This window comes from Prorops nasuta, unplaced genomic scaffold (genome assembly GCF_024137725.1).
Source record: "Prorops nasuta isolate Cenicafe-Biocafe unplaced genomic scaffold, Cenicafe_Pnas_1.2 PNAS00038, whole genome shotgun sequence".
Lineage (NCBI taxonomy): Eukaryota > Metazoa > Arthropoda > Insecta > Hymenoptera > Bethylidae > Prorops > Prorops nasuta.
The window spans coordinates 1733599-1761548 of NW_027116835.1; the positions used below are offsets into that span (position 1 = coordinate 1733599).

Below are 27950 nucleotides of genomic sequence, written 5' to 3' on the forward strand. Positions count from 1 at the left end.
GAAATTTACAAGGGTTATAGGAATTCTAGTGATGAAATTGTATTTTGGAAAAAGTTGTGGGAGGACAGTTCAAAGTCTATCGAGATATTAAACCGTTAGTTCCCTCGAAAATAGCAAAAAATAATTGGGTGGAAATCGATATATTTGAATGTGTCTTTGTCTCAAACTGAATATAAGGAATTCAATAAGTTAATTTGTACGGCACAGTATTTATTTCCTCCAATAATTAAATAAACACAGCAAATCATATTAACGTTTTCTGCTTTATATATAGAGTAATTCGGGGTAATTGCGGGCAACAGGCAAATGTGTGCTTTTCCTGTTTCTTTGAACGGAAGGATGTTAGACAGATGAGGTCAATCAGGCAAATCAGATGTACGTTGGTGGAGAATTATAGTATAGATACAAAAAAACAATCCGCTACACGGCGTATTTATTTGTCATTAGAATATCGAAAATAGACTATTCCAAAATAGATTTTTCTATCACGACAAGTAGTGTAGCGCCTAAATTTGAATAAAAATTAAGATGAGTGTGTGATTTTCATGTCAGTAATTCATTTGAGAATAATATTTTACAACAGCTTTAATGCTATAGTCGTTGCCGGGGCATAGTTTTGGGCATTTATGTGGAAATAGGTTATACTGAGGTAAGTATGCGCGTACACACACTTCTTCATATCTCTTAATTTTACATTCCCTGTTGTTTTTATTAGAACTATTCTATATGTGACTTGTTAATAAATCGATCTCGAAGATTCGTTAATTGTGATTGCGCGTAAATCTAAATTTAAATATACAATTATATGACATTTTCCAAGGTAAGTAAATTATTATGAAGATCTGTAAGTTGTGTTGAAATAATTAATACATTTTTTGTAGAAATTAATTGTTACGGCTAATGCGTTCACCTTCTCAACGTGCCTTCACTTGCCCCATAGGACTGCGCACACTTACCCTACATACGGATCAAATGTTCAGATTTTGTCTTCTTCTATATAAATAAAACTATTTATCTATTAAGTGAAACGGTTTACTGCAAAATTTCTTTTTGCATTCAATAGTCTAATAAATGCATTATCTGACCTTCATCTATTTTTTTGCTAACCCTTATCTCTTAAGCCTGACAATCCTGCAACGGGCAAAGTCCGCACACTTGCACCGAATAATTCTAAACCCTTAGAGTACAACAGCAAACAACACAAAAGGAAATGATACTCTAAAACCTTATTAAGAACGATTGCATTTTATATCGGTCGTTAAACTGCCCTACGATTAAACTGTTAGAAATAGGTAAAAAATAAATTATACTTTATAGTTCTCTATTGTTTCCTTTTATAAGGGTTAATAATAAAACAGCTTGTGTAGCCCGCCTAGAAACGAATGACGAAGATTGGATTCAGGGCTCAAATTGTAAAGGATTGGCCCGTGAACCCAGTGCTGATATTTCGGACTCATCTATGGAATTATTTATGACAACTATCATTTTTATTAAGCTTGTTCAAAAATTTAGTAGACTGTTTTCAATGTGTCCAGTACAAGGTGCCATACTTCGATTTTGGTAAAATTTTTAACAAAATTTTATCATTGTTAATTATTAATATATGTCAAATATTAATTACTTTGTTTATATATATGCGTTCGTAGGTTCTTTGACTAATAGTTAAAAAAAGGAAATCTTTTTTTAACTATTAGTTGTTGAGCTATTCTTTAAATTTTTTAACAAGTTAAGAGCGAGAGAGAGAGAGAGACAATTATTTGTCGCCGAGCAAAAAACAAGTGTTATTGTTGTCTGTCAAAAAAAAAAAAAATCCATTAACCCTTTCGCTGCGAATAGCGCCTTTTGGCGCTCGGCTATAGACGCTTCCTCTTAGCGAACAGCGCCTTCTGGCGCCGTACAATTTGTGATCATGGTCATTAATTCGTTTGCTTTCAACGCGATAGCTGATACGCGCTTATTGTGCAGATATTTTTTCACATAATCGAATACAATGCTGAGAGAGCAATTCATTTTTAGGCGCTCCGTTGCGAAAGGGTTAAATGTCTTATCAGGGGGTGATGGTTACGCATCGAGACCGCCGTCCCCCTTGACTTCTTACCTGGAAGCAGTTTCCCCCTGACCTTCACACCCTTTCATCATCACTTTACAGGGATGCAGAGTAGTTTAATTACTAAGTGGAACCGATCTGTAATATCAACACTCAACTTGTTTTTAATGTAAATTATGAACTATCTATTTATATAGATATAAGGTTTTCTTGCAATTTGACTCATTGCACTCATTTCTTTTTTAAACAATAGTTAACGAAATTTCAAACTGTAGACCGTCTCTTTATCGTTGGTTATCATTTATTTGTGAGAAATTGTCTATATATAATATTTAGGGAATTTCAAAAAATTCTATCATTATTTACGGCAACGCACTACAATTTACAAAATGGCAATTAAGATTTATTATATCTTACAATCTTTATATCTTACTTTGGTCAAATGTAACATTCATTTTAGTCTTTTATCAAATTAAATTATCTTCGTATTCCAGTTTTAAAGCTCTTCGTAAACTGTGAGAAAAATTAAAGTGAGCTAAATTATTATCTATTTCGAATAATTTATACATACTTCGTTATAATTTCTTGCAGTAGAAATTATCATATTGTTTCGCTATAAAACTGAAATTTCGTACAATGATATTCAGAAATCAATATGTGTGTGATGATAGTAATAAAGATAAAATTATTAATATATTAAGATAAATTTGTTTTATATCCTCTCTCACGATGAAAATATAAAATCGAGAATTGCATTTTTAAGGGATTTTTTGGTATTATAATTTATTTTTGAATTGTAATCATTATTAGAAGATTTTGTACGTCATAACTACTGGATTGCTACATCTATTTGAATCAATATGTAATGTCAATTATCAAGAAGATATACTAAGTAGAGTAATTTAAATCAATTGAATTTTGTATGCGTGTGTTGTGTACGCTCACACACACACACATGCATGTGTAACTGCGTATACATATATACAAGTGGGTGAGGTGCACCACAATCGTCCCAGAATCATACACAAGAGCAGCTTGTGCGAGCTTTTCAGTTATCTCTCATTAGATGTAGAGACTACCGCGTGCCATTTCCCTTAGCCACTCGGGCGATTTCAATGGTACACTCTAAAAATATGCATTTCTTTACGATTTCAAGCCTATGTTCGAAAACATTAGTTTCATCCGCTCGTTACTATAATTATGAATAATTCAAATATATTTGATAATCATTAAATTAATACTATTATAAATTAATATTTATACAGATAGAATTCTATGAAGTGATAGATCTGCTTACGTCTAATGAATTTTAAGGTGAGGGAAAAATCCTGTGATACATTTTCGTATGTCGAGAATTAAATGGTTTAGATACAAAAATTTCTTAGGAATAATTCAGAGTACATATATGCCAAAATCTAATGGATGGCTATTTTTGTATGACCTTAGGAGGCTCCAGAAGAAAACACAAAGGTTACTTTGAATTTTTTAAATGGAAGCTGCATTATTTTTTTTTTTTTTTTGTATACTTTTGTAGCTTTTTTCAAAAAGTGTCCAAAACCCTGTGCTGATTTTTAATTTTATTTACGTGCTTATGAGATATTTCGATCAGAATATATAATTCGGTGAACGACTTTATGTACGTATGTTTAGTGTTCGCGAACATTGCTTTAACCAAGCCGAAAACTATACATTCAATTTCAAATAGAAATATCTCGTAAAAGCGTGGATAAAATTGAAAATTATTATTTGGGTTTTGAAAGGCTCTGGAGAGAAGTTATAACAATATGGAATATAAATAAAGGGTTCTATTTAAAAAGTTCGAGGTGACCTTCATATGTCCATCAGGACACTTCCCAAGGTCAAATCAACAAAGCCATCCGAAAGATTGTTAAATGTATTACTATTTATTCTTAAAAAATTTTTTTTAAACTACTCAATTTTCGAAATATTTAGAGGTACGCTGCCTTTTTACCCACCCTGTATATAATTTGGTACAGTTTCAATAATATAATTATATCCGAGCCTTTTTTAACCACCAAACCGCGGTCAACAAAGAAATCGCGTTTGACTTACTTTATTTGTTATTGAGTTTAATCTGTTCCCTTTTCACGACTTATTTGCTTACAGATAAAAACAAGTTACGATGAGTTCGATCACAGTATGTAAAGATATACTAGCCTTATAATTTCTGTTTATTTACTAAACACTGGTTGAGCAGTTTACATGATATTTGTTAAGTAAAAAAAGAAAATTTTTTTAGAACACATCAACCGCGGTGGAGGATTATATAAGGGCTCTAGGAAATGGTTTCTCGTGATTATTCACATTTCTCGAAAATTAGAAAAGAATACAATAGTTTTAATTTTAGATAAGAGGAATCGTCAAAAATTGTCCAATTTTCGCATAAATTCCAAGTCGTATTCCTTTTCGGACAAAAATAGAAATTTATACATTTTGTTGAGGTTTGTCGCGGAAAATGACATATACTTTATACATGTCAAAAACTAATTCCAAAAATATCCTGTACAATCTCGAACTCGGTTCTGAATATTTGTTTGGTAATAATTGATATACAGGGTATTCCAAAAGTCTGGCAACTTCTGTATCTCAAAGTTTAAGCCAAACTGGTCCAGAGGATTCGAAAATTCTATATCTTTTGATTATGAATGTACCATGCGACGAGAATACGTTTCCAAAGTTATGAAATTTGATTCAAAATTATAATTACTAATAGTCTGATCGCTCTTAAAAAAATATCTATACAGAGCTTCTGAAAAGTACTTTTAAAAATTTTATGAGACAGCCGCTTTAATTTGACCTTGAAATGCGTGCTGAAGGACATATTAAGGTTACTTAGAATTTTTAAGCGAAAAACCTCCCTAATTTTGATTTCGTATTTTTTGTAGTTGACCTCAACAGCTTTCTCAAACCATTTTAATTTGTTCAAGTCGTCCAGGAGTTTATTAGATATTTCAATTTAAAACTATACGTAGATAATTGACAGTGTACGTGTAGATGTATATAGTGATCCCGCACACCATTTCAATCAACCCCAAACTGTATACAATTTCAAATCAAATTATTTTGTAAACAACTGAACGAAACGTAAGAATAAAGATAGAGGTTTAAAATACTCTTGAAATGTAGTAAAAGGATTTACACTAAATATAAAAGAGCGTCCTTTTAAAAAACGAAAATGCATATACACATATTGATCAAAATGTCTCTTAGAATCAAATGATGTAGTATAGCCATTTAAGAGCTTTTGACCCTTACAGGGCCTACCACCTTAGTATATCTTTTAACGTATAGATATGTACTTTCAAATTAATATCATACGATCACAATTACGATTTTTGGAAAAAACTTTTCACGCATTTTTTTTTACCAAACCAACTAAAATTTAACAATGTTAAGTGAGATTTTACAACAATATATTTTTATCGTCGAAAATAATCTAAAAGTCAACGATTTCATACTAAAATTGAATATAATTTTAGAGTTGCAGTGACCCCGCGTGCACATTAAGGGTGAGAAATACTATTTCGAAGTCCTATACAGATTTCTCCTAAAATTCTGAATTTTCGAGATATTTAAGACTCCGGACTTTTTGAACACCTTGTAGAAAACCAAGACACTAATTTCCTGAAAGTTTCAATTCGAGCTTTCCTTTGAATATAGAATTATGGGACGTCAGTTTTCTCATTTTATCATTTTCCAATAACAGATATTTGCACATGAGCTTTTAAGTAAATTAATTTAAAAAAATTTACAGACAGCAGTGGTAGAGATTAATGTGGTAAAAAATGATGATTTTTATTGTAACCTTCAGGCATCTTGTAAAATTATTTGAAAGTCATATTTTGATTTTAAAATTAAAATATTTAATGTAATAGTTGAGATCGAATTAGTTATCAGAATATAGTATTTTTTCTATAGTTCGTTGGAAGGGAATTTACGATTGATTGAGAAAAAGTAAACGATGATAAGAGGATACAAACAAATAGATTATGCCAATTACCGAATCATTAATAACAAATGGGCTCCTATAATAACAGCAGACTGTATGAAATTTTACACATCGAAGACTGATTTTATGAGAACTCTGGCTTAGGTGAATCGTTTTTGATGTTCACAATCTTATTTGAATGATTTTTAAAACGTTTTTAAAAAAAACTTCGGTTAATTCAAGAAGATGAATAAATATTGAGAAAAATTGATTTAAAACTTATAATCATCAAACTCACTGTATAAAAAAATAAATATATATATCAACATCGAAATACTCATTTGACATTCATACAACCTTGGAAAAGTAACGCAAGGTGAGAGTGATGGTCATTACATTAATTGTGTTCTATTCAACGCTCTAAAACTTTTATCTGAAAGTTTTTTCTGTAAAAAGATTTAATAAAAACCTAACGTTTCACAGATCCGTTGTCAGAGAACGGTGAGTGAAAACTTGGAGGCCTCATAACTCAGCAACGAAGGGTATGCTCAAACTGAAAGTTTTCAGAAAATTCCCATACAGCACACTTGACTAAAAGTTGTCATATAAACATCTTTTAGTCATCCAATTGATTAAAAGACACCAAAAAGATGTCCTTAATTCATTTGGTGCTCTATGGGTTGTGTCTCGTGTATCATCATCATTTGCTACCAAAAAGATTAGAATTGTGAGCCAGGATACGGATTATTTTTGGTCTGTTTTTGGGGTTACCCTTTCGTTTTAATCCTCCTATACCTCAGCTTATTCGCAATCACTGCGTTAAATCTAAAGAGACTGAATAGTGAATTGTTTTTATAAAAATCAATACGGCCTTTTTGTTTTTTCATTAGTATTTCAAAATTAACTTTTATGCAATCTTTGTTAGGTTAATAAGCACCATTTCAAAGTATTTCACTAAATACGAATTGAAATTGTTTTACGAGACTGAGAAAGATATGCGAGAGATTACGAAAAAGCACTGCCTATTCTCTTTAGAGAATTAAAAACTCGAAGATCTAATATAAGCATTGGCAGTCAATAATGTGAAACTGTGACTTTACAATAAGAAAGTCAATATTCTTTAATTAAGTTTACATATAAAAAGTTTCTTCTCTATTCAGAATATCGCGACGAATTTTACTGGATCGTTACTTAGTGGATAATATAATGTCTTCAGTTGCACCGATAATAACATATATAATTAACTTACGCAGGAAAGTCGCATTAAGTGGCACTGCGGTGCATTATCTAATGGTTGACAGTTTATATCCTCCTTTTTCTGTCTTTTGCTTATTTTTTTTTTGTACAATATTTTTTTATTTTGTTCCTAAATTGAAAAAGAAGCTATAATCCGCCGGTTTTGACTCTGTTTACAACCAATGACGAAATACCGTCAGATGCTCGCTCGATGTTGTTGGATTTGTGAGATTGGTGGCAAAAGGGGCGTTAGTAACGGAGGATGTATCTTCTTGCGTTTACTCAACATTGAAATCTGTTGCATTGGCAATAAATGAAGTATCTTCCCTGACGAGCGACGAATCGCAAAGCGCGGCCTTCGTCGTTTTTTCTGGTAACCGCTGCAACGGCAACTGCAGACCGATGTATCGTCATCCAAAGAAACTGTGTCATAATGATTGCCAACTTGACCCGATAATATCGATCCATTGGCCGTTATGACGTCACCCTCCAGGCGTACGGCTCCTTGGGCAGCCTATAATTAAAGAAATAAATCTCACCTTTTACCAATGACACGATAGACACTTACAGCCGTCTTATCATTGCCCATACCTGAAGAGCTTCGGCTTCGTCTCGTCGTTCGTCTTCCGTGTTCATCGTTACAAAACGCAGTACCAGTAAGTTCAAAGAAGCAGCAACAATGGCCAAACCAAAGAGAATGAAGATCAACGCGAACATTACATATTCGGGCTTATTGTCCAGGGCGTTGTCTTTTTGTAACGCCACCATATCACCGAAGCCAATCGTAGTTAAGGTTATGAAACAATAATAAATCGAATCGAAATACGTCCATCCTTCGTATCTTGAAAATGCAGCTGCACCACCGGCGATCGTCAAACAGGATAGTGTCGTTACCACACATATAAGATTTATCTCGGAAGCCTGAGGAAAAGCATAATTTCAATTAGTCTACGTGAGTTATCGTTAAGCGCTAGGACCACTTACCTGAATGTCCTTGCAATTAAAAAGCCTCTTGACGTTCCGAATGACGACCGATGAAAATTTGTTTAATCTTTCTCCTATGCTTTGAAACATTACGAGACCCAGTGGTATGCCAACGCTAGCATAGAACATTGTAAACAGCTTTCCGCTTATGGTGTTTGGCGTAGAGTGGCCATAGCCTGAAGAAAAAACAGTTTTAGTCTCTCTTCAGCAATTATTAAATCCGAAAAGTAAACGATAAATACCAATGGTTGTCAAGACTGTCGTTGCAAAATAAAAAGCACCAGCAAACTTCCATTGCTGACCAGCCTTGTGAGGTTCTGTCTTCAGCACCACTGCTTCCATTATCTTAAAGTCATCCTCGCTTATGTTATACTTGCGAATTACCATTCTCTCAACGGCTAAAGAAAAACAAATTGTGTTATGAAAAAAGAAAAGATAAATGATCGATCATGCGTTTCCTTTGATTGAATTTTTATACTTATACAAGGTATCTTGATTTATTAAGGGGTTATTATAATCTGACATACGAAAAAAGTAGCTAATTTTGATTATTTTTTTACGATAATATTTCTTGCAATACTACAGCTTTTTTCATAATAAATATACTGCAACAAAATAGAAGGCTTTATTTTTGTTGCATAAAAGTATATATTTATTTAATTGACAGCAAACTAAAAAAAATGTACATGCATTTCTTTCTGGCGTAGATAATTTCAGAGCATCGTGTTCTTTAGGAACCAAAAGCTGAAAAACATTTATTAATTTATAGGAGTATCGTTATCATCAGAACCAAAACTACTACAAAATTTTACTTATAGCCCCTTTTTTGACCGAAATTAGGCAAAAATAAACCTGGACATCTTTTTCGAACAGTTTTGCTAGAAAACGACGCTGTTTGGTTTTTTTACATTATAAATTAAAAATGTTTGTTCGAATGTGGTAGTCATACTCTTTCAAATTAAATTTTTTTTTTAATTTTTTGTTTCAGGGCACAAAAAGACTCCGGGTCATCTACGCCAACATAATTTCTTTTTCCATGACCTTCCCTACTCTATTTTATTATTGAATTAATATACTTTCTCATGGAAAAAAAATAATGTTCTCTTTTGTAAGAGTACACCTTTTAAGCAAGAGAAGTTTTATACCGATACATGCAATTCTTTGGAAAAAAAATTATTAAATACAGCTTACTTTTTCAGCTGTCACATTGTAATAATCACTTAATCGAGTCATCTATGTATGAATTTTTTGAAGAAGAAAAATTCTAAGGAAAATTTTATAACATTTATGTTAGGAAGACATAAGATAGAATCGTTGATTTGACATTGAAAGTGTTATTTGAAGGTGACATAAAGGTGACCTTGGGCTTTTCAAATAAAACCCCTTATTTTTCTATCTTATAGCTCACGCCAAAAGATTTCCAAAACTTTGTTTTTTTTTTAATACCTCCAATATTTATGAGATAGATATATTTCGATTTGAAGGTATACCTGGATGAGCGATTATACACGTACGTAAAGCTATTACGTACACAACTTCAACAAAATCTATTCCAATATACATTTTCATATCGAAATATTTTCTAAATAACTTGATGAAATGAAAAATTGCAAAAAAAATTGCAAAATTCTTAGAGTAAGTTTTAAAAAATATTAGATAGAAAACAGTAGCTTCCAGGTAAAAGAGGCTCAAGGTGACTTTCATGTCACCTTTAAATTACTTTCCAAGGTCTAACCAATCATACTATCTTGTACCATTATCTAAACCGAAAAACTTTCGCTTGAAATATTTATTTTAAAATCAATTTATCTGTATAAATAGTTAAGTAGCATAATTAAAATAGGATACCGCGTATTCAGGGTGGTTTACATAACTTGATTAACGAAAATGTTTTCAACATAGATACTGATGAAAATAATTTTTACTCGGTACTCTCATAGCTTAGAAGGATAATTTACGTAGTGCATAAATTTTTTTAATAGGCGGAGGCGTTTAGGAGATTTTAAGATCTTTTTTTTCCAAATAAAAATCTAGTTTTTTATTGAATATTCAAGCAGTAGTCAGTAATCTCACGAGAACTTTTAAAACATTTTTTTTTTTATTTTCGTCATTTCAACCAGTAGCTTATGAAATATTTCTCTTTAAAAGTGTACGTAGGTGGCTGTTCAAACCTGTATATGCACAACAGTCACACATACTACTTTAACCAATCCCAAACTCAAACGCCATTTCAAATCGAAATATCTTGTAAATTACTGGATGAAATGAAGAAAATAAAATATAAAGTGTTCGAAAGCTCTTGATATCAGAAACATGAATATGCAATACAAATTTAGAAATTCCATTAAAAAAAATAAGTTGGTAAATATTGGAATCTCCAGAGCGCCTCCAACTCCGAAAAAAATCTGTGTGGTACCCAATTCGTCCTTCCAAGCAACGTAACCACTGAGTAAACGTGTTCTTCATCAATGAATATTTTCAGAGTTATATTCGTTGATCGAATTACACGAACAACCATTTACACCTAGAAAAAAATGCAAGATATAATTACCATCTAACGCTGCTTTTCGACGTTTCTCCGTCTCAGACTCAAGAACATCAAAAATTGCAGCACCAACGAGAAGATAGGTGAAGGTGAAGACGATCAACGATAAGGTCCGAACGTTTTGCTTCTTCATTCTCTAGTGAGCCACATGCTCACTAGCAGGGCCTTAGCCCCAATTATTCGCATCGCTTTTTAAAGTATCATTTCAATTAAGAATCCCATGGTATATGTATAATTTTAGATACGAATAATCGTTTCTATATAATACGCTATATTTCCCAAATCTTAAGGAATGTAGATTTACAATAATCCTTTCTTAATGCGCCTCTTTCCATGTCGAAATTCTTTCATTACTGCTTTCAATCATCTGCAAGATTATTTTTCTTCTATTCGTTAATCAAAGTCAAGCACAGTGGATAATAATAAGTAATGGAATAATAATAATTCGGTAGATTAATTATATTATAAGGCATAAAGGTAATAAGAAATGATCATCCAATTTTTTAAGCATTATTCCCCAGGATCAGTGTGAAAAGACGCCATCGGACTGGCCTGAATGGAATAGTGTTTAACTTTTAGAAATCATTATAATTATATTTTCTTGATCGATAATTAATAAAACTTCACATAGGTAAATCGAGATTATTGTCAAATGTTTACTTTAATACTAATAAGAAAATGAGGTAATGATATACAAATTCCTGTAATCTTTCTTCTTTACTTTTTTCTATATAAAAAGCATTCGCACAAACGTGATGGCTATGGAGTGCGCATACACACGTTATACGCAAGCATTATGAAAATTAATTCGAAGCGTTTAAAAATTGGAATCTTTATACCTACCAAGTATATTACATTCCTTAAAATATAATTTAAATATATAAAAATTATTTTATATACAGTCTGTGCCAATTAAAATGCCCTAGAACACGGATGTAACAAGACGTGTCTCCTCGTAACTATAAGAGATGTTAAAATATTACACAGAGTCATTTTAAAATGTCTTGTTATTTGTGTTCAAAAAAATCTTATATAAAATTTTGATAATTCTAATAGTTATAAAGGTACTATATATAGTCTTTTTTGCATCTATGCTATGGAACGTTTTAACTGGCGGACCCTATATATATATAGCAAGCCTTCGAATGAATGTATACGTATAAACACTCGGAAAAATGTATTTGTTCACTCGAGAAAATAAATTGTTCAACATATAAATAAATGTTTTAACAATAAACGTACCAAGGATTTTTTAAAAACGCGTGTTTACACTCAAAAAGGGTAATTTGACCGCCAAATGGTAGCTTTAGTGTTAAAGGGCCTTACTTCAATAATGGTCAATGCTTTTCCATATCACGTTGGTTATCTATAGCACCAAGTCCCGAGCAATAAACCGAGAAAGATCACAAAGAACACTATTATACCTGATACTCTAATCACTAATTCAAAATTACAATTTTTATATTTTTAATCAAACATATTCAAAATTATTATCGATACATTGCTTGTATTTTTAACATGGAAATAAGTACAAACCTGACGTTATTCGGATCATTATTTCTGTATTAGTTATATCTTGTAGCTCTCATTTTATTAAAATCTGATAAAAATTTAATTTATTTTATTATAATATATCTAGAAATATAATCCAAATAAACATCTATTAACCTTTAAGCTGCCGGTAAAGCCACTATAATGACTTTGCAATAATCTCGATAATGTATTAACAATACGTATGTTATTTATATTGACAAATCTTTGAGAAAATAGAACCATTATTTTTATGAAAAAATCCCGGCAGTCTAAAGGTTAAGCCGTAGCACGACCATACTGATAAAACTGAAATTTTTAATTTTATGCGATAATTAAACTTTTTTAGTAAAGATAATTATTTTAAATATTTACATTAATCTGTCAATTACATCTTTAAATAACATTTGTTTTTATTTATTGCTTAATAATGTTTGAGTTCTTTCCAATGTTTTGGAGATTTATTTTAATTGAATACACAACGAAGATATAAAATAAAATTCAATTTTTATTAGAATTTAATAAAAAAGAGCAACTGCAAGGTATAGCTAATGTATATAGATATATAATAGTCCGATTAATATCATATATAGACTCATTTTCATGTTAAAAATACAAGCAATGTAATGATAATAATTTTGAATATGTTTGATTAAAAATATAAAAATTGTAATTTTGTATTAGTGATTAGAGTATCATGTGTATTAGAGTTCTTCGATTTTTCTCGGTTTATTGCTCGGGACTCGGTGCTAGACCAGGTAACCAGCTTGATGTGGAAAAGCGTTGATCGCTATTGAAGTAAGACCTTTCAAATATTTGTTTATATGTTGAACAGAATAAATTTCCCTCCGAGAGAATGTGTGTTCTAAAACAAAAGATAAATTTAACCGGCCTTATTTCGCTGTCGGAGAAAAGGTTTTTCCCCACACCACACAGTTTACCTGGAGTAGCATCAAATCCCGAGCAATGTAAACTGATAGCAATAAACAAAGCAAAATCGAAGAATCATAATATATATTTGATACTACAATTATGAGTCAAAAATTATATTTTTTTATAATTTTAACACGTGGGACTGCCAGCGATGAGATATCTCGTAGATTATTTACTTGGCCAGGAAGCTTACTATGAATTAACTTGTCTCTTTATTACTTGCTTTATTCAAATTGTCTTTCTATATCAAAATCGTGAAAACTTACATGGCATTCGATTTGTTAATCAAACATTTTTAAAATTACATGTTATCAATACATTGATTATATTTTTAAGATGAAAATGAATCTAAACACAACGTTAATCGAATTATTATTTCTATATTAGTTATATATTCCAGTTTTCACATTATTAAAATTTGACATAAATTTAATTTTATTTTACTATAAAATATCTAGATATAATCAAAATAATTATCTATTAAATTCTAGCAAGATCGTGCTAAAATTTAATTTTTTAATTTAATAACATAATTAAACTATTTTATTTAAGATAAAATTTTTAAATATTTAAATTAATCTTTTAATTACATTTTCAAGTAAAATATATATGTCTTTGTTGTGCTTAACAATATTTATGTCCTTTTTAATGTTTTAGTTTTATTATAATTTAATATACACAAAAAAGGTACAAGATAAAACTAAATTTTGATTAGATTTTAATGAAACCACAGCTACAAAAATGACTAATATAGAAATAATTATGTCTGCATAACATGGCTGAGCTCATTTTTATCTTAAAAATATAATCAATTTATTGGTAATAATTTTAAGAATGTTTAAATCAAAATATAAAACTTTTATTTTTGGATCGGTGATTGAAATATCAGGTAGTATACAAAGATATTTCGATTTTGTCTATTATCATCAACGGTTTATTGCTCGGAACTCGATAGTACTCTAGATAAACCGTATGGTACAGGGAAGCCTTTTCCACCAACAAAGTAAGACTCTTTAAATTCATATTTGGTTTGAAACGAGAGAATACATTTTCCCGAATGTACGTGTGTACACACATAAATTATGTTATTTGTACGGAATGTCAACGAGGGTAGAGTATCGTCTATGCATCAGTTGCGCAAGTTTTTTTCCACACAGTTAGACTTTTCCCCTTAATACGAAAACCAAAAGCCATTTTTCCTATGTACGAATGTTTTTATGCGAATAGATGACCATGAATCGATGTGTGAAATTACACACCCACAAAACAGCACACACGCGTGATATTTCTTTTAATAAATTTCATCACAACCACTCTCTTATATATATATATTACTGGACTTAATAATAATAAGACTACATGTATTGCAATACTCGACCTAATGGATTTTTTTATAACACAACAAATGCTTATACTTATCGTATGTCACGAAAAAGTATACATATAGAAAAATTTGATAGCATCATTTATCTCGCAAAACTGCACCGTAATTTGTTTTCAAAGCACAGGAGAGCAGTACCCATTCTTGAATGATTTTTTTGTTCACTTTCACACGTACCAATACTCATAGATTTTCTTTTACTACGTTGATAGTTCCTTGTCATGGCTCACTTAAATTTTCTAACCGTAAACTGTGATTCTTCTTCTCGTCTACAGGAGGAAATTGATCGTCTTTAAAAAAATGAATGGGATATGAAATACAAGATGTTAAATTGTGTAGCTACCTCTACTAGAAACATTTTAAATAGTTTGACGTAAAAGCATTACGTATAGAGAAGAGATTGTGTGTGTGTGTATGTGTGTGGTGTGACTTGAGCAAAACTTGAACGTGGAACTATTAAACTAGAAATCATTCAAACCAAATCAAATAGTCTTGGCATAAATGATACATGCTATCAACCTATAAACTAGACGAAACGAAACGGAATGAAACGAAACGGGATGCGAATGATGAAAGATGGAAGGAGTAGAAACAAAGTAGAGGAAAAGAAAAGCTGAGATAATAGAGCAGTAGCTAGCAACTGTTGAAAGCAACAAAGCATTTAGTTTGTAAGCTGTTACAACTGTTGGAGTATAATGGCAGAATCGGGTTCGCGGAAGCGGAGGACGGAGCGGGACTGGAGCAACCCCTAGGCGGAGCAGTATTTAGAGGGGGAAGGGGAAGGGGAAGGGAAAGGGAACACAGGCTGATCTGGAATATAGCGATGAAGAGGGAGAGGAGAGGGGAGACGTAGCTGAGGGGTGACATATACGAATGCGTTAGACCTTTCACTTCTTTTTCGACTATATGCAACTAGGTCAAAATACTACGATGCCACTAATCTACAAGGACCGACAGATTCCCTCATCCTCGTTAGACTCCGATATAAAGATAAATTTTATGCTGGACCTGAATCAGCTAGATTTCCTAATGGATTTTGGAATGCTGCCCTGCTAAGCAGCAAAGCTAGCAAAACAACGTTGCGTCCCTAGCTGCCAGAAGCAGCCAGCCACCATGCAGCATCACTAGTTTGCACGCACCACAATACATATCTGCACAGTAAGTACTACTGACTGACTACTGCAGAGAGGCTAAATAAATCATAGAGTACAGACGGACTCTCTATGTCTACCGACTGAGCTCGACAGTCACTGAGATTAGACTTGAGTAGTTTGACTAAGCTAAAGTCAGACGCTACAGATTACTAGCTCTACTACTACCATCTCTGTTACTACTACCCTATACTACCCCTACTCCAATCTCTATTCGTCTAATTACTGTACAGACAGTACATGTATAGTACATAACTACACCATGTACCACTACGACAAAGATTGGAAGCTGTTGAAGAATCAAAGAATTGATGCAAGAAAAAGATAGAACTGGACCAAAAATGCATCTCTACCAAAGACGCACGCGCACACCACAGAAAAGTAGGTGCATCAAACATCAGTACTTATATTCTATAGTCCTATACTACTGTTCTATTACATTTTTAAATTTGCTACGCTAATATCATGACCAATATATAAACGCACCACTACATTCATAATTGATTGAATATCTTAAATCTTAAAAGATCAGGCTTAAGAGAAGCGAGACCACACAGGATTCTAAATCTACTATATTTTTGGACAATATAAATTATTTCTATTTTAGTTTCTAAAAGAACATAACACACCGGCAACGACCTATATATGGAGTCACAATCGCAATTCCCACATTCTACACGTCCTTTCGTATTCTTAAAGTGATACTCATATTCTGCTCCAATCACTCTCAACAAACACCCATATCGTTTGATGTTGCTTAATTAAACTGAGCGGCGCAACTCTCGCCAAATATTTCAATTTTTGACCGCCAACGAGAAGCGGTGCATGGCGTTGGCTCATGAACACCAATACCATCATATGCAACGACATAAATTATGTAAATCCTGGGATTCCTTGGGTGAACCCGAATAAGGGCCAGTTATTCTACCCATTGGTAAATGTCGTGGTAAATTTATCCATTTGGTAAAGCCTAAAATTGAATTGAAATAACTACGGTTTATAATTTTTACTGAATGAATAAATTTTATCAGTAGGTGGAAAAACTGTCCCTTAAGGGTTACTTTCACCAACCCAAGTTAGCTTAATCCGTAGTTACAGTGGTATAGTTTTAAGAAGGGTAAAAAGTATAGTCTATGTTACACATCTTATAGGTTTCAAGAGGAGCTTGAACTAAAGTTCTGCATGTTTATGAATATCGGTGAGGGCCAATCCCGCAGATAATGTGCAGAGTGAATTTAACTGTATGTAAAATGTCAACGATCAATTTCCTCAAATTTCCTATACAATGTACAATACTTCAATTATTTTCAATCTCAATCATAAAATACCAGTATTACCGCCAACGTGTTCTGTCATTCAATTAATCTAACCTGAAGTTAGCGTTTTACTGCGAAAATAACGTTCTGCAATCTGAATACCAACCGATGTAACTACTGTACTAATTTCAAAATTTGTCACATTATTAAATTATGATTTATTTAAATAATAAAGTTAATTAAACAAAAATTTACAATAATATATACGATTAATACTGTGTAAAAAATTGTATCAGACATTTTTACATTATTTAACAATTGTACATTGAACAGTTAATTGTAATTTATTATTTTATATAACATTGTTTTAAAACTGATAAGATTTATCTTTTTAAAAAGCAGTAAAAGTTAATTGGTACTATATTATTTATAATTTATCTTCATATAATAAATAATACTATATATTACGAAAGTATTTTAATTTTGAACTATGAAAATCAATGCAAAGATTGTTGCATATTATTTAATCCTACATAATATCTTCATAAAGCATTAATAAGTTTCTCACATGTTGAAAACGATAATAAGCTACATCAGCAACATTATCTATGCCATAATTTAATTCAGCAAAATTTTCATCATCAGCATCTTCCTCCTCTTCATCCGCTATCAAACGGTGATATAGCATGTTAAAGCAACTTGAACTTGGATCATTAAAATGAGAATATGGTTTACTGCGAGATAATCTTTGCCTACATATCCAACAGAAATATGTATTGCAAATAATACAAACCATCTTATTGCAACCATCAATTTTCTATTATAAAAATCAAACAATTAACATTGACCTAAATACACAATATCTATAACTTAAGATAAAATTATTGTTATATTACCTCTATAGCAGCATTACAACGAGGACATTTATTACTGTTTTCATTCATCCAACTCTCAGTCATGCTGTTTTCTACTAGCATCTGCATTCTTTTCTTTCCATAACGCTGTTCTAATTCTTCTCTTCTTTCCTTTGATGCTGATTGATAATCTTTTATCAATTGTTGTTTTTCAACTGTAAAATATTATGTTGTAATTTACATTATAAATACAGTAAATTTATATGTAAATTATACCTGAATTAACTTTGCAGGTTTCAATACCATGGTATACCATTTTGCAGTATATGCAAAAGGTAAACTGACATGCAGGACAACTAGCCATATCTTCATTTGGCTCTTGACTAACAGGATACTGACAATTTTTTCGTGGACAATATAATATATCTGTCATTGTATTTAACGTTGCATTTAATAGTATAGAATCATACCTCGCAAATAATTCTGGACTTAATAAATTTTTAATCTGAAATAAAAATGAATAACTATATAAAATATTAGGTAAAGAAGCATTTCCTTAAAATACAAATATTTAAGCATTTACCTGGCTATGTGAAGCTTCAGATAGACATTTCTCTTCAGGACAGTTTATATTTATTACTGCTCCATCTTTTATTCTAACTTCTAAATAATTTGTCATACATTCTTTACAAAACACATGGGAACAAGGCATAAACTTTGTACATCTTTCACCTACTTTTTCAGTAAAACATATTTTGCATGTATAAAAATTTTTGTCAAATTCAACCTGATTCATTTCTTCATTATGATTTTTTATTAATTGAATAGGATCTCTACCATCAACAAAATCCATAATTGCTCTTTTATCGTAGATTTTGCACTTTTTATTCCGAGATGATAATTTATCTAATATATTAGTACTGATTTCTCCATGAATTTTACCTAAGGATACTTTATACAATGTATATATGTAACTTATATCAAGACTCTTCTGTTGATTAAGATACAATAAAGTTTCATCTTTTAAAAAAGCAATCCAAAGAAACAATATCTCTTCTCCTTTATTTTCTTCCCATATCTTATCCAGTTTTTTACATAATTTACTGATTGGAGATCTGCTTAACCAGGAGCAGCACAATGTAAAATCAGGCTGTGATACAGATGGATAATCATTTGGTAAAGAAGTACATAATATTAAAGGTGGTAAATGGGAAATTAGTTCTACTTTTTTTAACTCTTCAGAGTTAATAACATCTTTGTATGTAATAAAATAATCTGGTGGTACACTTATAAATACTTTAAATGCGCACTGATAAGTATTTTCATGAAAGTGATAAGAAAACTCTTCTTTATTGTATATACTCTCAAGGACTATAATTTCATCTTTTTGCTTTTCATCATCCATACCAATTAAATTTTTATGCACTTTTATGAATTTATAATAACTTATACAGAAAAGTTCTTTGTAGATCTTTTGAGTAAAAATGACTAAGAAAAAATGATTCTTGTATTTTTGACTGTTAAGAATTTAAAATTGAAAATAAGGCATTAGCTGTTAGCACTTTAAATTTTGGATATTTTGCTAAAAGCAACAAATCTGGCTTATAACTTAAATATTTTTATTAACACTCGAATTTTTAATCAATTCTAGACAGAAATTCAACTTAATGCACAAAGAAAATTATAAGATACAATAACCTGAGATGAGAATCACAGAAAAATGAGACAAAATACAGAGAGAAACATCGAAATATAAAATGACGAAATGTAACGAAATGATGGGAAAATTTGAGTTCCTCATTCACCCCCTAGTTCACCCCGTTCACGGCGTTCACCCCCTACCATGATACCATCCCAACAAAGGAAGATGAACTTAACTGCTTTTCACTTTTCACTCCGAACTTTCCGTAAAATTCCTTATTCACTCCTCCAGTCTTAAGGTGCGTTCACGAAACCACTATAATCGCTACGGCGCACAGCGCATTCAGGGTCGGTGAAACGTTCGCAAATGCAATGCTGGAAACCTAAGAAATTGAAGCCAAAATAGCAGATTTCATGTTTGGAAACTCGAAATGAAGATACTCTGAATAAAAACTACATAAGTTATGTGATAATTTATCATTTTTACGTAAAATTATTGTCTATTTAGAATGATCACTGCTTTGGCTTCGATTTCTTAGGTTTCCAGCATTGCATTTGCGAACGTTTCGTCGACCCTCAGGCAAATTTTCTAGTGCAGTAGCGTTGGCAATTGGCATCGTTGGCATTAGCTGCGTTCGTTTATGTACTGCCAGTACTGAAAACCTATATTTTACGTGACATACATTGTAGAGTTTTAGTACTCGCAGTGAATAAACGAACGCAGCCATTGTGGCAGTGCTAAAAAGCACCACATGAACGCGCCTAAAGGGCCTTTGCAGTTTGCAGTGTTTGCACTATTGGCTTCGTTCCGCATTGACTGCGAGTACTAAAAAGCTATATTTAATGGAACGCAAACTATAGATTACTAGTACTCATAAGTTGAGTTCGGAATTAAACTCTTTTCACTCCGACGGAGCTTTCCCTAGAATTCCCTATTCACTCCGTCTAGTAATTCTGTACTTGCTCCCGGGTCCCGGACACAGAATTACTAGACGGAGTGAATAGGGAATTCTAGGGAAAGCTCCGTCGGAGTGAAAAGAGTTTAATTCCGAACTCAACTATAGTAAATAACGGAACGCGTTATGATTCTATGAAACTGTATTCCTAACTTATGGGAAATAGATTTTCTACTTATTTATTTGTATAATTTTTGTACAAATGGAAGAAAGAAAACTCAATACCAGGTAATTATATCATATTCACCTACTTCAATGTTTAAAATAAAGTTTTATTCAAAACTTGTTTTATAATTTTAGAAAATGCAGACTAAGAAATAAAAAATATAAGAATCAAAAATATTCTACAGAAACCAAAAATAATCAGCCTGGCTTAAAGGAGTCTAAGACAAACGAAGCACAAAATCAATATGAGTCTGATAATAATTTGTCTCTGCAACAACCTACATCTTCATATGCAGAACTGGAACTGCAAGAATCTTCAGACGATGATAGTGGAAGTGATTTTATGGTATTATCAAGTATACCTATTGAACAAAGTAGTAAAACTGATAACAGGCTTGGAACAGATACCCTTCAAAATTATGAATTCTTATCGTTAGATTTAAATGACCTATCGTCAGCTATCAGTTGTATTCCTTTTAATGAATATACTCACATTGATGCAAAATACTTTACAGTAAGTATTACTTGCTTTATAAAAATATTATTATCAAAATAAATATAAAACACTATATAATTTTCTACAGATTGATCAATTAATAAGTATGCAAAACCTAGCTGATGCTCAACTACAGAATTATATGCTTAGAGCTAAAGAAAAATCTGAAAAAAGTAAATGGCTTAAAGATAAAATGAATAAGAATGTAGAAAGTGATAATAAAGATAAAGATTTGGAAAAAAAAATGTCTTCTGAATTAGTAAATGCTATGAATGAGGATATTAATGATACACATGATTTAGAAACAGATTTGAATAGTTTGTTATTACTAACAGAGCCTGTGAAAACAGTTCCAGTAATGAATATAAGTCCTCCTAGTCCTGCAGATAATAATGGTAAGAATTTCATATTCATTTAAAATTTTTGTAAATTAAAAATATTTTTTACCAATTCAAAAATATGTAATATTTTAGATAAAAGAGTGGAAACAAGTATGCCAATCAAATCAATTGATTTGGAAAAATGGTTGGATAGTGTTCTAGATGATTAGCAGTCTGTAAAATATAATTATGTAAAATATATATTTATGTTATGTTAATAGAATATTTTTATTAAAAATTTAATATTAAGTTAAATAAAAAATATAACATCTACAAAAAAATATTCATTCATGTTGTGTTAATTTGTCCATGTTTTTTTTGGATGAATCTTAATTTTTTAACGTATTAGTAAGGTATGCATGCATATAATCATAAACTACTAGCATTATTGCACCACCTGGTCCCAATCTAAGTACTTTTGGCAGTAACCCTTTGTACAGAGCTCGAAATCTAAAATAATAAAAGGGAATGTCTAAAATTAAGAAACAACAGCTATATTAAAATGTAAATACCACTTGCCCTTCATTTTTATATATAATACATATCGTATTTATTGTACCCTTGTACTCTTTATTAGTAGACCCTTGGATTCGGCTTTTAGCAACATCAAATGGAATATTTAGACATGAAGCAATCGAACCTGATGTAAATCCTATTCCACACTACAATATTAAAGTATTTTCAAGTTGATGTCAATAGAGTTACAAATGATCAAAAAATGATTAAATTTCGGTATAACTTTAAAAATAATTGAATGTAGTTTTAAAAATTATAAATGGGCTTGGAAGGATGCTATCAACATTACTGCGCATACAAATTTGCTTAAAATTTATGCGCAGTAGCGATGATAATGCCAAATAGCGCCAACCCAAATGTAACTTGTGCTGATAAACTGAAAATAACATTTCTTTGTGTAGGTTTGCAGTGCAGTAAAGCTACCCATGATTATTCTGCTTTTTAGAAACTTGTAGATGTTAGTAATCCTAAGGTATTACCTTAGTTAAAAACTCTATCCATGGATCTTTTTGTACTGGTATATATCCTTTCACAGAATGATAGAACCCAAAATAAAATGAATTAAAAACTGCATTTCTCATAATAGTTGCTGAAAGGCCTTTATTAAGACCATTTGTTCCCAACCCATGATTTACAATGATCTCTTTGGTTACAGCAAAGGTGGATGGACTATCTTTAACACGTTTAAGATTTGATTGAAGTTTTACTTTAACAACTTCAAAAGGATTAACTAGAATAGCTTCAGTTACACCAGCAAAAAATCCTGCACATGAGAATGTCTAAAAAATAATTATTATAATTTTATAATTTATAATAAAAGAGTTTTTTGAAAGTTTATGTTACTTAAATACACTAACCAATGGTGTGGGAACATTAAATCCAAATAAAAAAAATTGTTTATATTGTTCAAAAGTCAGGAACTAGAAAAAAATTGTAAATAAAAATAAAATACATAAATTAGAATAAATCCTACTTTGTTAAACGTCACTCACTTTAACAGCTCTTTTAGGCGTTTCAACAATAATTGGTGGCAATATACCTTTCCAAAATGCAGTAATACCTTCATTTCTGTACATTTTACTCATGCAATCACGGATTCCTATCCTCAAAAGCTACTATACTTTTCAACAGATTACATCTATATATCAATAAGTATTTGAAAGATTTACCTGTATAATACATTGGATCTGATTTAGCAGTGCTCACTTGGAGTTGAAAACGTGTCTTTACAAGATCCATTGGATGCATTATGCAAACTTCAATAAATCCTGCAGACCCACCAGCTCCAACTTGAATAATAGCATCTTGTAAAAAGGATTTATTTTTCTTTTCTAATTGCAGTTGGGCCATCTTTAACTCAGGTATAACGTTAATGTAGATATTTGACACTTTTATTGAGGCTTTGCACTATTTTTTTGTAATATTATAATATGTAATTAAAGTACAAAAATTATGATATACACTAACAGTTCAATTTACAATGGAAATGTAGTATAGTTATATTTTATTCTAAAAATGTCTGTATTTTAAATTTTTGTTCATACAAAAGAATACACAATGAAATATTAACATTTGCACTGTTGTTTTCCAGGCTATAAATGCACTGTGTTGAAATCTATTTTTAAACAAAGAAATTTATATCGTTTTTTTTTTTATTATAAAATTTTAATACTCTTCTTTTCTACTTGATATATTTTAAAATAAGAAATTAATTTATAACCTTTAAAATAATAAGCCGTTTATAAAAAGAAGACTTTGTAATGGCATTAGCTAATTCTAAATGATAATAAGACTCTGATAAAGTCAAGTGAAATATATTATCATCACTCTTTAAAAATGATAAAAAGCTAGAATTAAAATTTTTGAATATTCACTTCTTAGTTTCACTATTAATTATTATAAGTTTTTAATAAAACAATTTCAATTAAAAAATGTATAATATTTTATTCAGCATAATTAATAAAATGTGTGTAGTATTTACAGCACATTTAAAATATAATTTTACCAACTGAAAAATCTAGCATTAATAACGTTCAACATATTGTTATTCTGATCAAAATCTATTATAAAAAACGGACACTATAATTATAGCTAAATATAGACATAGTTTCTAAATCACAACAAATAAATATTTCGTGTGGTTTACCACATAGTTTATTTAAATACGAAACAATAAGGTTAAAGAAGTCCGCGTCAAAGTTAAATATAAATTACCAAAAAATTCACCAAAAGTGAATACAAAAATAATATATAAAGAATTAACTCTTCTAAAGACCAAAAATCCTTCGACTGTTATCAACTATATGTGTGTATAGTTTCTTTTAACTACTTATATCTGTATATACATATATATATATATATATATATATAGATGTATATAAGATAGTTTTGTTTACCGGTTGTTATAAGTAAATCGCTAATCATTCTGTCAGATAGGTCAGATTATGAATGCTGGCATTGAAGTGCAACTGTGTTAGAGAAGCTATACCTTATGGCTTATAATTTATACCACGTTATTTCCCTACTCTTTTCTGATGAAACAGAATGAGAGTACTATTAAACTCATAGCCTGAAAAGTATATTTCATGACTTCTCATTCCTGCAAACGCGCAATTTAAAATGGTTATGAGGCAGCGGAAAGTAAGTTATTTATTAATATGAATATATTTAACGCTAATGTCCTAACGTTCCAATAGTCTAATTTTCATTAAAATTTTATAAATTTATTATACGCTTAACTATATGAAAATTTCCATTCAGTTTACTTGTGAAATTTACTCAATTTATTCTTCGATACATGCTCCTGAAACCACGTGACACAAGTTTGTCTCTCTTTTATTCTTCAGTTCTGAGCGTTCTCTGGAGTTCACATCAATTTATATGATGGCACGACTTTTTATTTTAACCTTCACACCATGGTTTAAATTTATTTCTTTTATCAACAATAGTACTTTATTTAGACTTTAAATTTGCTAAATGCAATACACGCTTGTAAGTGTGCAAAAATGATTTTACAATTATACTTCTAATTTAATTCCGTAAATACATTTCATATTGCTTGAATTCTTTGAGGTTAAGCTTTGAACGCTTTGAAAAACATAGCCGGGAGTATTTAAATATTCCACTTTTACAAAAAAAGACTTTATTGCTGGAATGTGTATTAACTTGAAGTAAAGTTTCATTCTTTCGAAGTTCAGATAATAGGAGATGTATAAAATTTCATGAGTAAGATAAAAGTTAAATATAAGCATTGATAAAATTTATAATTTTTATATTACAAACTAGTTATATCTAATATATAATATATTAGAGTTATATAATTTTTATTGTATAAATTTTATTCTGATAAATTAATATAATATTTTTAGTTAAAATCTGAAGATGATGAAACTTACAGTACTGACAGCCCATCCTGGGCGAAGAAGAATCATGAAAAGTCTGGTAGAAAGTATTCTATTACAATCATAATTTTGAGTGTACTTTTTCTTGGATATATTGCAATAGCTAGCGACTTGAGACCAGTTAGAATTGGATCTAAAGCCATTGACTCGCTAGCATTTTCTTTCAATTTGCAAAAACCATTTTATGTGGTGATAATCGATGCTGGATCTACTGGAAGCAGAGTATTGGCATTCAGTTTTCATGAATCTATTATAAATAGCAATTTAATATTGGACAATGAGTTATTTTATGAAATTAAACCAGGCCTGAGTTCATTTGCTGATAATCCAAAAAATGCAGCCAAATCACTTTTAACTCTATTAGATAAAGCTAAAGAAGTAATTCCAAAATCTGAATGGGCTCATACACCATTAAGTATGAAAGCTACTGCTGGTCTCAGATTATTACCAGAGCAAAAAGCTAATAATATTCTAGCAGAATGTAAAAATTTATTTGACACGTCTGGGTTTCTAGCTAACAAAAATTCTATTTCTATTATGGATGGTACAGATGAAGGCATTTTTTCCTGGTTTACAGTTAATTTTTTGTTAGACAGATTTAATGCACAAAATACTGCTAACACAGTTGCAGCCTTGGATCTAGGAGGTGGATCAACTCAAGTAACATTTTCTCCAAACAAAGCTCAAGCAAGAATCCTAGAAAAGAATATATACTATATTAGTACATTTAATCAAAATATGAGCTTATATACTCAAAGCTACTTAGGCATGGGTTTGATGGCTGCTAGAAATAAAATTTTAATCCATAATGTTAATCTAGAAGAAACAAATAATGCACAAGAAATTATATTACATTCGGAATGTGTAAATCCTATTGTATCTGCAAAATGGAATTATGGAGGAAACAATTATTTAATAAAAGGCCCGGTGAATGCTACATACAAAATAGTTAAATCCCAAAATTATGCAGGAAGTGATGAAAAACTACCTATTGTTAAATTTTCGGAATGTTTAAAAACTATACAGCAATATGTTGATACACTTAGTAATAAACCTGTAGGACTAAAAGATCATGAAATTTATGCCTTTTCATATTATTTTGAGCGGGCTACTGAGGTAAGTTATTGGAATTAGAAGACATAAGAAATGTATTTAATTTTTTACTGAATGTATCAATCATGTTTAGACTGGTTTAATAGAACCATTTCATGGTGGAGTTGTGACACTAAATGATTTCTTAAAACAAGCAAAAGAAGCTTGTGATTACCCAAATACAGATCAACCTTTTATGTGTTTAGACTTGACATTTATTTACACTTTATTGCACAAAGGTTTTGGATTAGAATCTTCTACCAAATTATATGTAAGTGTGATTCATAAAGATTAAATGTAAATTTAAAAGATTTATTGAAATGTTATAATTTTGCAGCTTTATAAAAAGATTACTGGTCATGAACTAAGCTGGGCATTAGGAGCAGCATTTAATATTCTTCAAAATGGACTTTGATACTGCCTTGTAAAGGAAAAGGTTATATCTGCAATTTTTGTTAACATTGAGTATGCATATGCTATTAGTTAAATATTAAACTGCTCCTATAAAAGATATAATAGGCAGACAAAATTTTATTTTATATAGTTAACAAAAATTATTCATTGTATTCAATAATACCACAAAAATGCATCGTGACTCTCTTTGAGTTTCATGTTTATTATAAATATAATATTTTGCATGTAGGAAATAATATTCTTTAAAAAAGAAAATATATTAATAATAGTATAAACATACCCTTTTTAATTAAAGAGCTAATAGATTAGTGATTGCTGCTCTTATATTTTTTATGGATTATATATTAAGAGATCTTAATAGGCAAAAAAATATCTACTATGATGCATAAAGATCTATGACATGTACACATGCACAGTCATTTTTAATCTCATGAAAATTTTACTAAATTTATATTTTTATGAAATGTATACTAGTGAAGCTCGTGTGTGTGTATGTGTGTATGTGATATAAAACTAAATAAAAGAAGAAAGATGTAAAAACCCTCAAACATTTTTATAAAAAACTATATTATGTGAGTTTTGTATAGATCAATTATTTGGCTACTTTATAAAATTTTTATACTTAGACCTTTTTTTTAATATTTAGAAAAATGAACAATGTAATCTATTGAAACTGTATTATTAAGTTTTGGTATTAAAATTATATTATAATATTATTTTTAAGAATGGTTATAATTATTGTACCTATTTCTTTTTATTTATCTTTCATAAACCTGATATGAACAGTCAATGACCCCAATTATCGTAAAATTAACTTTTAAATTTATGATTAATATAAGAATCCCTTTCTCGCTTATAAAAATTGATGCGGTATTGTGAATTGCGTAAAAATTAAAGTTCATTCTCCAGCCATAATTTGATTGTTATGAATGTCCCTGAAGTTTCTTCTGCTATGGAATTGGATTCACTATAATTGAAAGATATTTGCCATGAGAGCGTATTAATAACTGGTATATTTTAAAA

General features: G+C 30.5%; 5 protein-coding genes across 14 annotated transcripts; 2 read left to right on the top strand and 3 right to left on the bottom strand.

The window, feature by feature from the left end:
• Nucleotides 1-1101: 1101 nt before the first annotated feature.
• On the bottom strand, nt 1102-15953 carry Task6 (TWIK-related acid-sensitive K[+] channel 6). 8 transcript variants are annotated; one of them, XM_066744152.1, is made up of 7 exons: nt 15614-15953; nt 14783-14874; nt 10768-11128; nt 8459-8614; nt 8217-8392; nt 7824-8153; nt 1102-7746 (listed from the first exon to the last, which is right to left on the bottom strand). In XM_066744152.1, exons 3-7 carry the CDS (start codon nt 10892-10894, stop codon nt 7429-7431), a joined length of 1107 nt encoding a protein of 368 aa, XP_066600249.1. In that variant the 5' UTR covers nt 10895-11128; nt 14783-14874; nt 15614-15953; the 3' UTR covers nt 1102-7428. The 8 variants fall into 8 exon arrangements, with proteins under 8 accessions (XP_066600249.1, XP_066600248.1, XP_066600247.1 ...); XM_066744151.1 differs by having other exon boundaries at nt 14710-14874; XM_066744150.1 differs by having other exon boundaries at nt 14603-14874.
• A 355-nt stretch (nt 15954-16308) lies between these two features.
• Nucleotides 16309-19793, bottom strand: LOC136783865 (E3 ubiquitin-protein ligase RNF14-like). Its single transcript, XM_066744203.1, has 4 exons — nt 18450-19793; nt 18143-18371; nt 17909-18081; nt 16309-17829 (listed from the first exon to the last, which is right to left on the bottom strand). Exons 1-4 carry the CDS (start codon nt 19269-19271, stop codon nt 17542-17544), a joined length of 1512 nt encoding a protein of 503 aa, XP_066600300.1. The 5' UTR covers nt 19272-19793; the 3' UTR covers nt 16309-17541.
• Nucleotides 19794-20546: 753 nt separating this feature from the next.
• Nucleotides 20547-21798, top strand: LOC136783924 (uncharacterized). The gene is made up of 4 exons (XM_066744293.1): nt 20547-20691; nt 20764-21142; nt 21213-21519; nt 21598-21798. The coding sequence occupies exons 1-4, from the start codon at nt 20666-20668 to the stop codon at nt 21672-21674; spliced, it is 789 nt and encodes a 262-aa protein (XP_066600390.1). The 5' UTR covers nt 20547-20665; the 3' UTR covers nt 21675-21798.
• Nucleotides 21702-24293, bottom strand: LOC136783923 (mitochondrial 2-oxodicarboxylate carrier). 2 transcript variants are annotated; one of them, XM_066744291.1, is made up of 7 exons: nt 24235-24293; nt 23190-23635; nt 23013-23119; nt 22878-22940; nt 22500-22799; nt 22024-22166; nt 21702-21954 (listed from the first exon to the last, which is right to left on the bottom strand). In XM_066744291.1, the coding sequence occupies exons 2-7, from the start codon at nt 23368-23370 to the stop codon at nt 21834-21836; spliced, it is 915 nt and encodes a 304-aa protein (XP_066600388.1). In that variant the 5' UTR covers nt 23371-23635; nt 24235-24293; the 3' UTR covers nt 21702-21833. The 2 variants fall into 2 exon arrangements, with proteins under 2 accessions (XP_066600388.1, XP_066600389.1); XM_066744292.1 differs by lacking the exon at nt 24235-24293 and adding an exon at nt 23741-23779.
• A 179-nt stretch (nt 24294-24472) lies between these two features.
• On the top strand, nt 24473-27643 carry NTPase (ectonucleoside triphosphate diphosphohydrolase NTPase). Of its 2 annotated transcripts, none has more exons than XM_066744289.1 (4): nt 24473-24660; nt 25389-26537; nt 26608-26784; nt 26851-27643. In XM_066744289.1, the coding sequence occupies exons 1-4, from the start codon at nt 24640-24642 to the stop codon at nt 26926-26928; spliced, it is 1425 nt and encodes a 474-aa protein (XP_066600386.1). In that variant the 5' UTR covers nt 24473-24639; the 3' UTR covers nt 26929-27643. The 2 variants fall into 2 exon arrangements, with proteins under 2 accessions (XP_066600386.1, XP_066600387.1); XM_066744290.1 differs by lacking the exon at nt 24473-24660 and adding an exon at nt 24746-25011.
• Nucleotides 27644-27950: the final 307 nt, after the last annotated feature.